Here is a 15140-nt window from a genome sequence, read left to right as displayed (position 1 = left end):
ATTTCATAAAAGATAGGTTACAAAACTCCATAACCCTCCAAAGCAAGACAAAATAAATCCCTATCGGGAGGGCCTTGCTCACTCCCCTTATGTAAAAACAAAATATACTCCCTTTACAAAATATTCCTGGAACAATTTTAATTTAAAATCCCATAAAAAAAATCAAAATCCCCAACAAACATCCTAATCCAAGACAAAACAAAATCGTGAACCACCATAAAACCTGTCAAGCATACTTTAGCTATTTTTTTTTCCTGAGTCCATCATCTTAACCAATCTGATCCAACTCATCAACACAGGCATCTCCATCACAACACACGTTTCGAAACAAGTTATCACCAGAAAGCATCCAATTACTAAATTCATCATACTGCCTGCAATCATCATAAAAGAGTAAAATCGCTGTTTATCGTCCTTGAGAACCCCAAGATCCATTATCTAAAAAAATAAAACAAAATAATAAAAAACTTGATGTCATCTCCGAATGGCGAGATAGATAGTATTTGACCAAAGAGAAAAATCGAGATTTAATTTTAAAATTTTTGTCTAGATGGCGGGATAGAGAAAACTGAAACCATTTTAACTTGTCTAAAATTGTTTAAAGGGTATTGTTGTCAAGTTATGCCAAAAATTGGTTAAAATAATTAAAATTACAAAAAAATTATATTTTTGAATTGAGCTTATGAGAAAAGTTATTTCTCATAATTTTCTCATTTAAATTCATGTGAATTATCACAAAATTTTGAAATAATTTATTTACAATCACAAAGTTTAAACTGAAATAAGAATTTATTAAGAAAAAGTCAAATTTATTCAATTCAAATATTTTAAAACAATTTTGATGTACTTATTATAAGTTGAGGTTTACTTTGAAAATTGTGATTAAATTATATCAAGATTCTATAGTGACTCCGTATAACCAAGTTGATGAGATCAAAACTCCATATTAACGTCAGAATTTTTTAAAAGCAACGGCTACTTTAATGCTATTAATTTTATTTAATAAAGAAAATCAATGGAGTCTAATTTCAAAATATATCCATAAAAGTTTCACATATGTATATTCACATCATATAATAAACAAAAATATTTTACTGATACAATTGGAAACAAATGAATTTTGAAATTTCTTCTTCAAATATTTATATTTTTCTACTTATTATTCTATTTATATTTTCGTTTTTTTCAAAAAACAAAAAAGATTCCTTTCTTCACACCAAATAAAACAAAAACAAAATGAGAAACTTATCTGATAAGCTGAGTAGCAGGAGCTGACGCTTGCCGATGACAGCGAGGCAGAACCCAAGGGTAGTTCTGTAAATTACTGAATTCCCAATTTTTAAAAACCTTAATCACCCTATAAATCACCTTCATTAGAACATAATCGACGATTAAGAAATTGAAAATCGAACATAGAGCTTCTCCACCAAGCTAGATAGTAGGAAAATAGAGTCCACCAAGGGCATTTTAGTAACCTAAGTAATATCCCCCATTCCATTTTTAAGCATGCTATAAGTAAAATTCATCGAAAAAAATCCCCCCAAAAACTTTCACACTTTTTCCCCGCCATTTGCTTCTCTCTTCTTCCCAATCTTTTCTTAGGGCTCAAAAAGCTCTTCAACTTCTCCAAGGAAACCCTAATTCCTTTCAAATTATCCCCAGATTTCTACATTATTACGAAACTACCACTCCCTTCTACACTCTTCATGCTCTCTCTCTGCAGCAAATCCCTCGCTCGCCGATTAAACAATCGATGAGCAATCCAAGCAGCACGTCCGCGGTTTCGGACCAACCGGGTCCGGGACTGATGGGTTTGGCCCACCGTGGTATCGGCCTTTCCAACACCATCCACTCCGAGGTCGCGCAGTGCTTGCCTCTTCCTTCGTTGCCCGTTTTCTGTGGCGCTTCGGATCCGGAGCTCCTACTATTCGACGACCCGACTGGTGGAGCTTCTAGGTCTTTGAATCGACCGGAAATTATTGCACAGTCTAGTCGAATCGCCGATCTGCTTCGCGAAACTGATGTTTCATATCTGTAAGCGTATTGTTTTTAGCTGAATTTTTTAAATTCCCGGTAAACTTGAAATTTTTAGTTTAAATTTTAGTGTTTTCTGAAGGTAGTGAAATTTTAGTGTTAGAATGCAAATCTAATTTTATCATACTTGTCTTAGTTAAAAGTAAAATTATGCATTTTGATGTTAAATTATTGTAATTGTGATTTTTCAAAAGCAAAAAGCAAATAGAAAAAAAGTAACAAACAAGCAATTTGAATAAAAGTGATTCATTAGGGATTTAGTAGTCTTACGTATAAGCGATTCGGATTAGGTTTTTTTTTTTTTTGATAAAGGAATTAGGTTATATTTTTGGTTAAGCATGATTTGGCTGGCACTTTCTTGATAAGAATATGAAAAGATTCTTACTTTCCAAATTTCTTTGTATAGTTTATAAGCATTAATGCATGAAGTTAAAAACACTTACTAACAAAACTCCTTGTCTACTTTCATAGTTTTGGCACGTTCTTCAAAATTGTCCTTTAAAAGCCTGCTTTGTTTTATTATGTTGCAATGGATTACAGTTTTTGTTTATACTTGGTTTTGCTTGCAGGAATCTTAGAGATGAGGCGAGTTCAGCTACATATGACTATGTGGAGCCCTTGGAACTTCATGTACAAGTTCTCCAATACAACCCTGCAGCATTTGAGTATGTCACTCCTGGTAAACAAAGTACTCTTGGTTGCTCTTTTTCCTCGTAATTGTTTTTTCTGATGCCCCTGATATGTGAAGTTGTGCTACTTCTACAAAAATTGTGCCAAGGTGTGATATTTCTTTCTGATATATGTAGATGGGTTCTTCACAATATTAGAATGTGATTTCTAGAGAGATGACTATGAGCTATTTTCATTACCCGATCAAAGCCTTCGTAAAAAATTTGAACTCAGGTTCCTGCATGGGAATTGCTGTAATGAATCCCACTTACGTTTATTGCATGAGGAATCGCTGATGTGTGATACTTCAGAATTTGATGTTGTTCAATTCTACCCCAGATTTTCTACTTTGTGAATAATCTCAACCACAATGGCATAGTCCTTTAGCCCTGATGATCTGCATTCTGGATGAAAATAGTTGGCATAGATACCAAAAGTGGTATAGGTTCTTTTGGTGATGGGGTTTTGAGTGGTACATGAGAAGAAATTGTGCCTAGTAGCTATTGTATGAAAATTTATTACTTAAGAGAAGATTGAAGAGGAAGTAATGCGGAGAAATTGTGGATGGAATGGGTAGGTATTAAGAGTTGATTGTGTATATATATGTCTGGAGTCTGTACATGCAGGAATGCTCTTAATTTCACACCTCTTCTATGCTTGCTGATTTGCCATTTATACAAAGTTTTGGATCAGCAAAACTGTATAAATGTCTAAGTTCTAAGTCCATTCTTTTCCTTTCTTTTTCTTTGTTTACTTTTATCTCCCTGTTCATCATTCTGCTGCTGTAGTTGCCGGATCATGTTCTAAAGCAAGTTTTAGGAGTGCTTGATGTAATTAAAGTCCTTGTTTTCTCACCCTCTATTATTTGTATGAATGCGATCTTGTGCATTGTATTCTTGTTCTCTATCTTGGATGATGTGATATCATTTACATAAATTTAATATATCTGCGCTTATTGTTCATTGCATTTCTTCAAGTCTCTCAGGTCTTGTTAAGGAGCAAGTCTCTGGTGGTGCAGTGTTTGAAAGGAAGCCACCCGAGTCAAGTTTTCCTCATATTAGTCAATTCCAGAGAGACATTAGCAGCACTTACAATCAGCAGACTGATGTCATAGCTAATGTATGCATGGATTTCAATTTAGCTATTAATGCTTAGTCTATTTGAACGTACTTAATTTTATTGATGTAATTGCAGGATGCACCGAAATCTTCTTCCAGGAAGCCAAAAGGCAAGAAAAAAGCTGCTAATGATGTTGGCTTATCGGTTCGACCAGATCCTACAGAGCTTCAAGGTTGCCTTGGGTTTTTTTCACCCTTCCTCCCCTCTTCTCATTAATATTTTAACATAGATTTTTTTATTTCTTTAGATGCCATCATTGGGCACTTCCGTGAGATGCTAGAGGACTTTTGTGGCAGAGCTCAAATTCCCAGTGATGATCGGGATGAGACAGAATGGTTGTCATTGCCTGTCAACGATGTTAGAATGCTTGTAAATGAAATTATGTCTGTACGTACAAAGAGACTTCTACATTTGGTTCCTGTAGATAACCTTGTGAAATTATTACGGGTTCTAGATCATCAGATACATCGAGCAGAAGGTTTGTCGGTTGATGAATGTGAGCATGTAAGTTATGATTATTCAGGTTCAATGATGCATTGTTTAGAAACTATCATTTTTGTTGTTCTCATGTTTGCCTTCATGTTAGGAAACAGCTAGGTTGGGTTGGGATAGACCTTAGGTCAAACTTAAGCCATCATATTTCGCCTTTTGATATAAATGGTTTAGCACCATCTTGTTTCCAGGTTTTCCATTGGGACTTGATGCTTGTTAACCAATCTAAGTCGTACAGCATAAACTGTTTTCCCTTATTTTGTTATTGATTTGTTTTCATGTGTGTCTTCTTTTTCAAGGATTCTTCTTTCTACTTTGCTGTAGGATTGTTATTGATTTAATTGTAAGAACGCAAAGGAAACAAAAATGTGAAAGAATGTGTTTACTGTTACTATATGACAGAATACACATCAGACATATCTGTTTGTGATGTTCCTATTGAGACTGTTAATTTGTTTATTTCTGATGTTTTTCAGTTTCTTTTCTTTTCTGATTTTGCAGTTTTTATAGTTTGTTTCATGAGCTTTTTGTGTACCATCAGCCTTATTCATTTTTTTTGTTCAAATGTATCAGCAAGACTCAGATGTATTCTCTTCAGTTTTTTGTGCCCTGGAGTCCATTCATGCTTCTTTGGCAGTAATGGCACATAATGACATGCCAAAGCAATTATATCATGAAGAGGTATGTGCCTTATTTGAGTAAAATGCGTGTAAGTTCATAAGCTTTTAGTGAAGTTATATTTTTGTCCTTAACCTTTCAGTTGTTCTGTTCAAAACCCAAACCTCTTTAATTGTTCCAATAATGTTTTACTGTTAAATAAATCTGTTAAAATAAATGGAAATGTCCAGGTTGTCATGTTAGTACTTTATATCCATTTTAACAGAATTATTTATTGGAAGAACTAAATTGTAATGTTTTGTAAGGTTTGGGATTTAAATAACAAAATTGAGAAGTTAGGAATCAAAATGGAACTTTTTTTAAAGGTTATGGACTGCTGGTGCATTTTGCTCGCCTCATTTTCTTTTATTCTTGTTAAATTTAGTGGTTATATGATCTGTTCTGGTGTGGATTTCTTTTAGTTCTTATGTTACTTGTCTGTTATTTTTTGTCATTGTAACATGGGTTATGGTTTCTGTGTGTTCTCGACAGATCATTGAAAGGATTTTAGAGTTCTCCAGGCACCAGATAATGGATGTTATGTCAGCTTATGATCCATCATATCGTGCCTTGCATAAACCAAGTGAAAATGGAGCAGTTGAAGGTTAGTTATCTGATTTATCAAAAATACTGGATCTTTTTTTAAAGGTGCTACTTTCCAATGACAAAATTCCCTTCATTTGAGTCTTTAAATGTGACAGCATGTCAGAAGTTCATTCCTGCCTTCATTTGTTTAGGACTTAACTGTATCTTTGTCTAATCCATGCCCTAGGTTTATCACTTTCAGTCAAATGGTTGCAGGTATATTATTTTTGTTTTATGATACTGAACTGATTATTTACATCCAATTTTCCAGATGATGAAGACGAAGAGCTTGATGCTGAACTAGGTTCTGCTAGCAAGAAACGACGTAGTACTAAGAGTGTTAAAGCCAAGAAATCAGCATTGAACAAGTGTGCTTATCAAAATGCTGTTCCCTAACTTTGATTCATTTGATACGTTGAATATTATGGCAAGTTATTCAGCATAGCAGAAGTTAGGTGTCTTCTTATTGTTTAACTTTTTCCTTGATAGGGTCTCTGGTGCTGTGAATGCTATACTACAAAAACTCTGCACTATTCTTGGTTTACTCAAGGACTTGTTGTTGATTGAGAAATTATCTGATAGTTGTGTTCTACAATTGCTGAAGACAAGCTTTACTACTTTTTTGGTGGATAACATACAGCTCTTGCAACTCAAAGCAATTGGTTTGATAACTGGGGTATGAATCCAATTATTTGCAGTTAAAAGGATATATATGAATAAATGCATACACACAGATAACTTGTGCTAATTAGATATTGTACTTCAATCTGAATCTTTGTTAGTGTTTATACAGATATTCTACTGTTACACCCAACATAGAACATATATAATAGATGAAATGGTTCAGCTGCTATGGAAGTTACCATTTTCAAAGCGAGCATTAAGAGCATATCACCTACCTGATGAAGAACAGAGGCAGATCCAGATGGTTACGGCTCTGCTGATTCAGTTGGTCCATGGCAGTGCAAACCTTCCTGAAGCTTTAAAGCAAACATCAAGTGGGAGTCCGATCTTGGAAGTCTCAGTTGATGATAGTTATTTAACCAAATGTCATGAATCTGTCCAGGATACATGCTGTCATTTCTGGACCCGTGTCCTTCAGCGCCTTGCTTCTGTAAAGACTCAAGATGCCTCTGAGTTGAAAGTGATGATTGAGAATCTAGTCACTGATTTACTGACAACATTAAATCTACCAGAATATCCTGCTGCAGCTCCTGCTTTGGAGGTGACGAAAGACTTGAGTATATTTCTTTCATTATTATTATTACATAAAGATGATAGTGTTTCAAGACTAAGGAACTTGTCATTTGCAGGTTCTTTGTGTTTTATTGCTCCAAAATGCCGGTCTTAAATCCAAGGACATCTCTGCACGTGCAATGGCAATTGATCTTGTTGGCACAATAGCAGCAAGGTTGAAGCATGATTCTCTCCTCTGTAGGAACGACAAGTTCTGGATATCCGAAGAATTGCTTAGTGGGGATAACGATCATGAAAGTTACCCAAATGGTGTATGTTCAATTTGTTTGGATGGAAAGGTAGAAAAAGTGTTGTATAGGTGCCAAGGTTGTCAAAGATTTTTCCATGCTGATTGTATGGGGGTAAGAGAACAAGAAGTTCCTAATCGTAGTTGGTACTGCCAGTTTTGTGTCTGTAAGAAGCAACTTCTTGTGTTGCAATCATATTGTGAGTCACAGTACCAGGATAATGAGAATAAGAATCATGGTCGCTCAGAAAGGTCTGAATCTTCTGATCCAATTACGAAAGTTGAAATTGTTCAGCAAATGCTTTTGAATTATCTTCAAGATGCTGCTTCTATTGATGATATCCATCTCTTTGTTCGATGGTGTGGACCTAACAAAGCTCTTTCCAAATTATTGTGCATGTGAAAGTGGACAATTGAATTAGTTGTTCCTAATTGTTTTTTTGTTAAAATTTATGTTTCTGGATGCAGGTGTTATCTTTGCTTGTGGTATAAGGATGGCCCCAAATCTCAACAAAATTTCAAGTACTACCTTGCTAGACTGAGATCAAAGGCAATAGTGCGTGACTCAGGGACCGTTTCTTCACTGTTGATAAGGGATTCGGTCAAGAAGATTGCTTTGGCACTGGGACAAAATAATTCTTTCTCTAGAGGGTTTGACAAGATTCTTTACTTGCTTCTGGTTAGTAAAATATTTTACAAGTCCTTGATTTAGTAGGTAAGGCAGGCTTTGTTCTTATTACATGTTTTTGTTCAGGTTAGCTTAAGAGAGAACTCTCCTGTAATTAGGGCTAAGGCTTTACGAGCAGTAAGTGAAAGAATTCTTGAAACTTTTAATTACTGTTATTTGGAACTTGGATATTCATTTCTCATTTTTGTTGACAAAACAAGTTTTCTCCCTCCAATTTGTATGATGATGGCAGGTTAGTATTATTGTAGAAGCTGATCCAGAGGTATTAGGTGACAAACGTGTTCAAGTGGCTGTTGAGGGAAGGTTTTGTGACTCTGCAATATCTGTCAGAGAAGCAGCACTGGAACTTGTTGGCAGACATATTGCTTCACATCCTGATGTTGGTTTAAAGGTATGTATACTTAAACTTCACTTTTCCATCTTATGAAAGCAGGGCATGCTTTATTGACAACACATGCTTTTCCATTGTCTTTGCTGCGCTCCACTCCCCGCTTAAAAAAAAAAATGGTGGTTATTAGTACTTTGAGAAGGTGGCAGAGAGGATTAAAGACACTGGAGTCAGTGTGCGGAAACGAGCAATCAAAATTATTCGAGATATGTGCAATGCGAATCCCAACTTCTCAGGATTTACAAGTGCTTGCATCGAGATTATTTCTCGTGTTAGTGATGATGAATCAAGCATTCAGGTATGGAATCAATGGAAATCATGTATTTCGTGATGCTGGTGTCTGTGCATCTGGAACAATGTTGTTCAAGTTTATTTTTCTTGGTACTTTTTATATTTAAAAAATAATTTTTGTTGCTCCTTGTTCTAACTTAAGGCAGCAGCATTGACCTTTTTGTATGTATATATATATGTGTGTGTGTGTGTGTGTGTGTGTGTAGAAGCTGTTGCTCTCCTGGCATTTTTTTTCATAGTATTTAATTTTCTTTCTTCCTCAGGATCTTGTCTGTAAGACATTTTATGAGTTCTGGTTTGAGGAACCTTCTGGACTGCAGACTCAGTATCCTGGAGATGGTAGTTCTGTTCCATTGGAGGTGGCTAAGAAGACCGAGCAGATCGTTGAAATGCTAAGGCGGTTGCCTAATCACCAGTTTCTTGTAACTGTGATTAAGCGTAACTTGGTCCTCGATTTTTTCCCTCAATCAGCGAAAGCTGCTGGAATCAACCCTGTCTCACTTGCAGCGGTACGTAGGCGATGTGAGTTGATGTGCAAGTGCTTACTGGAAAAAATATTGCAAGTGGAGGAAATGAGTAATGTGGAAGCAGAGGTTCCTACACTTCCCTATGTGCTGGCCTTGCATGCTTTTTGTGTAGTTGACCCATCACTTTGCATGCCAGCTTCTGATCCTTCCCAATTTGTGATTACTCTACAGCCGTATCTTAAGAGTCAGGTAATTTACAGTTGGAACTTATACTAATTTTTTTTTTTTATACGATATGGATATGATCAGATATCTTTTGGATCTATTTCCTTTCTGGGTATTCTTACTTTGAAGTCATTACAATCTGTGTGTTTGTTGTCTGTGTATATTCATATAAATAGCCAACCTTTCTGATACATATCTTTTGGATCTATTTCCTTTCTGGGCATTCTTACTTTGAAGTCATTACAAACTGTGTGTTTGTTGTCTGTGTATATTCATATGAATAGCCAACCTTTCTGATTCATGCTTTTGATAGTATTAATTGCCAGGCAGCCAAATTTATTTTGGAAATAACAGACTATTATATGATTAATTGCGTGGAGTTTAAAATTCTTGTAACCAGACTGCACTGATTCATTGCTTCTTCCCACTAATCCTCTTTGTGTTTGTTAATCTAATGATTTTTATTATTGGCCCAATCTGTTGTTGTGGGAGGGTGCAAAGAAGTCTTTGAAACAATAGCTGTCTTTAAGCACTTGCAAAAGTTAGTTTCTTCAAATTTCCATCATTTTCTTAAATTAATTTCAAAAGTTTGTTTCTGGCCATTTTGTTCACCACTATAATACAGTTGTTTTTAGGTTGCAATGCCTGATTTGTTTTCACTTATGTTCAGGTTGATAACAGAGTTGTTGCACAGTTACTGGAGAGTATAATCTTTATAATTGATGCTGTTGTGCCTTTGATGCGGAAGTTGCCTCCTAGTGTTATCGAAGAACTAAAGCAGGACTTGAAGCACATGATTGTCCGGCATTCTTTTTTGACTGTTGTTCATGCTTGCATCAAGTATCTTCAATTTCTTTTTCACTGTCTTTAGTATGCTGTAATTCTAGTTGTTTGATAAAGTTTTAAGTTTTTTAAATCCCTATTTCTGCCAAAGGCATGAACTTATTTTTTGTTGAGTTTGTCTCCTAGGAATGTGATTCTAGTCTACACTGTTATGTCAATTACTATAATTGTTTTTCCTATATCATTTACTTCATTGTCTTGTAGCTTCAATTATATTTTTTTATGTAATTTTGTGTCTAATCATTTTTTGTACCTTTTATATGAAAACTTCTAGAGAATCTTATGAATTTTGATTAAGTTGTGGCATTTGAACAGATTAATGCTTGGTTATACATTGCTTGTTGCTCTGTATCACGAGCTATCTATGTGTATACATGGATTCATAGATGCATGTATTGTCATCTTGTCATATTGACATGTCAACTAATTTCCAGCCCTGGGCAATCATCATGCATGTTGCTTTTCTCGAACTATTTAGCTAATTAACTAGATCCTATTATATTTTTTATTGTTGCCTCTCTCCAATTACCGTTTCTGGTCAGGATGCAATTATTTTGTGAATCACATATTTTTGAAGATCATACTTGACCACTTATTTAGTAGTAGTTGATAGAGGCTGCTTAGGGGTGACTTACTCATTTTGAGGCGAATAATAGTTAATGTATGTCTTTATTGATGTGACTCTAGAATATTCTTGCCTGTTTTTGCATTTAACAATCCCCTCCACTGCACGCTGTTACTTAGAAGGTATTCTATTTATGCTTTGAATTCCCTCATTTTTTTTTGTTAATTTTTCATTGCAGGTGTCTTTGTTCTGTGACTAAAAAGGCTGGGAATGGTGGTACTGTTGTTGAGTACCTCATTCAGTTATTTTTCAAACTATTGGATTCCCAAGCAACTGATAACAAGCAGGTTCATTGCCAGAAATCTGTACTAAATACATTCTGTAATTGCTTTTGCATGCATGTTCCATTGTTGTTATTTCCACCTGCAATCTTTTGGCTAGTCAGATGCACATATTTTGGTTTTCGTTAGGTGCAACACAAGCAATAAAAGTGATAATTTCTAATTTCAAATTCCAGAAGACTACTTTGTATTTTTAGGATGATTAAATTTAGAGGCCAGTTACTGTTGTACAGCAATGCAAAATGAAAAGGGTGATATTGAAAATCTCGAACTTCTTATAATTTTCCTTTCTTCTTTTAATCCACCACCTGTTAATTTATTGATCAAAAATTGTGTTGGCAAGAAATCTTTATTTCTAGGATTATTAGAAACTTAGGTAAGCACCTTGATCATTGTTATCATTTCCTTGAATCTTAATCTTAGTTGGCTTGAAGTAAACAGACATGCAAGTAAATAATAAAGCTTAAGTCAACACCTTTTTTTTTTGCAGCAAGTGGGGCGTTCGCTCTTCTGTCTTGGATTGCTAATCCGCTATGGAAACTCTTTATTTAGTGGTCCCACTAACAAAAATATTGATGTTGCCAGCAGTCTTAGTTTGTTTAAAAAATATCTTCTAATGGATGATTTTAGTATAAAGGTTAGATCTCTGCAGGTAAGTTTCATTCTTCTCTACTCAGTTATACTGGAGTTTGCTTCAGTTTTCCAATTAGCATATGTTAATATCATAACATATTCTTATGTTTCTATGGCTTCTTTTTTTAGGCATTAGGCTTTGCTCTAATTGCTAGGCCTGAATATATGTTGGAAAAAGACATTGGGAAGATATTAGAGGCAGCATTAGCACCAAGTTCTAATGTTCGTCTTAAGGTAAAATTGTCCCATATCACTAAATTTCTCTATTTGTAAGACACACACTAAACAATTCTGTCAACCAGATGCAAGTGTTGCAAAATTTGTTGGAATATCTTCTTGATGCGGAAAGTCAAATGGGAACGGATAAAGCCGGTAATGATGCAGTTCATTATTCTGTAGAAGGTGGCGGTAGTGTCCCTGTAGCTGCAGGTGCTGGTGATACTAACATTTGTGGGGGTATAGTCCAGTTGTACTGGGATAATATTCTGGGGAGATGCTTGGACTTTAATGAAGAAGTTCGCCAATCTGCCCTAAAGGTGAGATATTGTTTACCATGTCTGTTCTGTGAGGAAGCAATTTTATTATCGTGGACTCAATCTGAACCTCATATCAGGAGAGTGAATAATGTAAAAGTTAAAGTAAATGATAGAGGGCAGTTAGTTCTGAACAAGAATTTTGTAAAAATATTTGTGATCATTTTGTAGCTTGAGTCTTAAACCTATCATTTTGATAGTAAGTTGACTTTGAAAAAAGAAAAAGGGAAAAGGAAAATTGGTACCTTGAAAGTCTTACATGATTCCAATTTTGTTATCAGATTAGTGTTGGAAGCTGCACATATGATTCTCTAGCAGATGGTTGGACTTATTAAGTCTAACCGACATGCTACTTGTTTCTTTGTTATTATTGCCCGTTTGGACTGATAATTTTCTTGAGATGTTATTGAAGCAGATAGTGGAAGTTGTGCTTCGTCAAGGTCTTGTTCATCCTATTACTTGTGTGCCATACCTTATAGCTCTTGAAACAGATCCTCTGGAAGTCAACCAAAAGTTGGCTCATCATTTGCTAATGAATATGAATGAGAAGTACGTCTCTTGTGCTATTAAAATTTTCTCTGTCCTTTCCATTTGCTTAGCACATCTAATATAAGCTTCATTTTTCATTTTTCAGATATCCTGCTTTTTTCGAAAGCCGTTTAGGAGATGGCCTTCAGATGTCATTTATCTTCATGCGTTCCATTAGTGGCAATGCCCGTGAAAATCTAAATGAAAAATCCCAATCCAAGTTTTCTGGAAATTTGAAAGGGAAATCTGATGCTGGGTCTTTAACACAAGCAAGGCTGGGAGTTTCCAGAATTTACAAGCTCATTCGTGGAAATCGGGTTGCTAGAAACAAATTTATGTCCTCAATTGTGCGCAAATTTGATAATCCTAGCTGGAATGATTCAGTTGTACCTTTCTTGATGTGAGTTAATCAATGCCAATTCTAAATATTCTACCTCAGTGAGTAATTTTACTGAGATGTCTGTTACTTTTTTCAGGTATTGTACAGAAACTCTTGCTTTGTTACCATTCTCATCTCCTGATGAACCGCTCTATTTGATCTATGCTATAAATCGAGTAATACAAGTTAGAGCTGGGGCACTTGAGGCAAATATGAAAGCCTTGAGTTCAAATTTGCTAAAGGCAGATGCTCAGAAGACAACTAATGAAAATGGGACCGTTCAACTGGATCATAGTCGAGCTGTTTTCAATTATATGGCTACAGTTGATTTGAATGGAACAATTCAGGAGGAGGCTGTGGTTCAGCCTGCTCTCTATCACATGACATCCATTGATTTGAATGGTGCAATCCAACAAAAGCTCACTCATGAGTCTATTTCACATTATACTCCTGCAGTGGAGACAACAATGCATAAGATGAACCATTCTGAAACTCATACTCTCTCCGAAGAGGATATGCAAAAAATCCAGGTACTTTTGAACCCTGCAAACCTTACTTTTCTATCCCCTGCAATGAATGCTTTTGAATTTTTGCATAAACTCATTTTGCGTGGAGGTCTGTATGCTTTGCTTTAGGAAAAAAAGGGCATTTTCTTCGATTGCTTCCAACATACAGGGTTGCCTGGCATTTTGGTTTAAGCTGTAGGATGTTCACTGGTTAATGATAATGCTTTTATTATTTTGACATCCTTTTGGTGCTATTCCAGGCCGACTGTCTTGCTGCTACTGCACTACAGCTTCTCATGAAGCTGAAAAGACACCTAAAAATTGTTTATAGCCTGAATGATCAAAGATGCCAGGTTAAGATTACGCTTATCCATGACTTTGCATTTGGAGGCATTTTTTTTCTGCCTGAATGAAAATATGAAACTGATTTCACATGTGAATCTTATTTTGTATAACTAGGCATTTTCTCCAAATGAACCTATAAAGCCTGGGGACGTTCTCACGAGGCAGAACATTCCCTTTGACATCAGTGAAACACACACTAGCCTGCCTTGCACTTATCAAGAATTGGTGCAGAGATATCAGGTAATTTTAACATTTTAGGAGTCTTACTTGACAGAAGATGAGAGTATTGAAGTTCAATTCCATTGTAGTATCTTGGACATCAGTTCTTACTTGCTCGATTGTTGTACAGGAATTTAAAAACGCATTGAGGGAAGATAGTATTGATTACTCAATTTTCACAGCAAACATCAAAAGGAAGCGCCCAAATCCCAGGAGAGGAGGGAAAGCAATGCGCATGACTGGTGGGGATGAAGATGATGATTATGATGATGAAGACTGGAAAGGTGGTGTACGGAGACTGAGTAATAGTGGAAGGAAAAGTTACGGCAGCAGAGGCAGTAGGCAGCGATGGTAGATGTAAATACAATGACAGGTAGGCTAACATGTACATTAGGTTGAAGGAAAAGAATAGAAATTAGGATTAGGATAGGTTAAGAGCAAAAAGGATAGGGAGAATAGGAAAGAGAGGAAAGCAAGCAGGCAGGCAGGGGGGATGCATTTTAATTTTTGTTGTAGCTGTTTCCATTTGTAATATTGATTTGGCTCTAGAGTCAGAATGTGCATTCTTTCCTTTTAACCACTTGGTATTTTAGACAGATTTGTAACCTTTGTTCGATAGGAAACTCTTATGAGATATACAGAAAAAAGTAATGGAAATATACTGCCTTTACTATTCAGATTGGATCTTGAAAATAATACCAAGGGAAATACATTGCTTGATTTATGATCGGGTGGTCTCATATGTATGACAGGATTAAAGGGTGTGTTCCAAAGTAAATGAGCAAAAATAATGTAACCAGTTTAATTTATGATTCAGGGTTACATGTATAAATTATTCTTATGCTTACAGGAGTATTAGCATTGAGAAGTAACGAACCAAAACTTCTTGAATTCTTTCCATACCAACTTCGAGTCAAGACTAAACTTTCAAACTTCGGAATGAGTTTCTAGATTAATAAAAAAAAAATTAAATAAGTTTTTTATTTTTTATTGTATTCAATTAAATTTATATATTTTTATTTTAAATCAAATGTCATTAATCACTATGATATTAAAATCACATAACAACAAAACTTAATTCAATTCAAAATAAAAATACAAAAACTCAATTGAACTTAAAGATAATAAAAGTTTATTTAAATTGTTTAAA

General features: G+C 35.3%; 1 protein-coding gene across 3 annotated transcripts; it reads left to right on the top strand.

Moving 5' to 3' along the window:
- LOC18601626 (nipped-B-like protein B) lies at positions 1526 to 14714 on the top strand. 3 transcript variants are annotated; one of them, XM_007032640.2, is made up of 27 exons: positions 1526 to 2034; positions 2604 to 2713; positions 3689 to 3822; positions 3898 to 3994; positions 4070 to 4326; positions 4888 to 4995; positions 5464 to 5575; positions 5828 to 5924; positions 6046 to 6232; positions 6350 to 6781; positions 6870 to 7399; positions 7508 to 7718; positions 7794 to 7844; positions 7960 to 8118; positions 8246 to 8413; positions 8670 to 9122; positions 9769 to 9938; positions 10745 to 10853; positions 11338 to 11499; positions 11610 to 11714; positions 11783 to 12016; positions 12429 to 12562; positions 12648 to 12941; positions 13018 to 13450; positions 13687 to 13779; positions 13886 to 14011; positions 14121 to 14714. In XM_007032640.2, exons 1-27 carry the CDS (start codon positions 1754 to 1756, stop codon positions 14343 to 14345), a joined length of 5472 nt encoding a protein of 1823 aa, XP_007032702.2. In that variant the 5' UTR covers positions 1526 to 1753; the 3' UTR covers positions 14346 to 14714. The 3 variants fall into 3 exon arrangements, with proteins under 3 accessions (XP_007032702.2, XP_007032705.2, XP_017975286.1); XM_007032643.2 differs by having other exon boundaries at positions 1527 to 2034; positions 2604 to 2699; positions 3681 to 3822; XM_018119797.1 differs by having other exon boundaries at positions 1948 to 2034; positions 2604 to 2699.

This window comes from Theobroma cacao, chromosome 4 (genome assembly GCF_000208745.1).
Source record: "Theobroma cacao cultivar B97-61/B2 chromosome 4, Criollo_cocoa_genome_V2, whole genome shotgun sequence".
In the NCBI taxonomy this organism is placed as follows: Eukaryota; Viridiplantae; Streptophyta; class Magnoliopsida; order Malvales; family Malvaceae; genus Theobroma; species Theobroma cacao.
The sequence above is the reverse complement of the archived record's forward strand: the minus strand, read 5'-3'. Positions and strand labels throughout refer to the sequence as shown.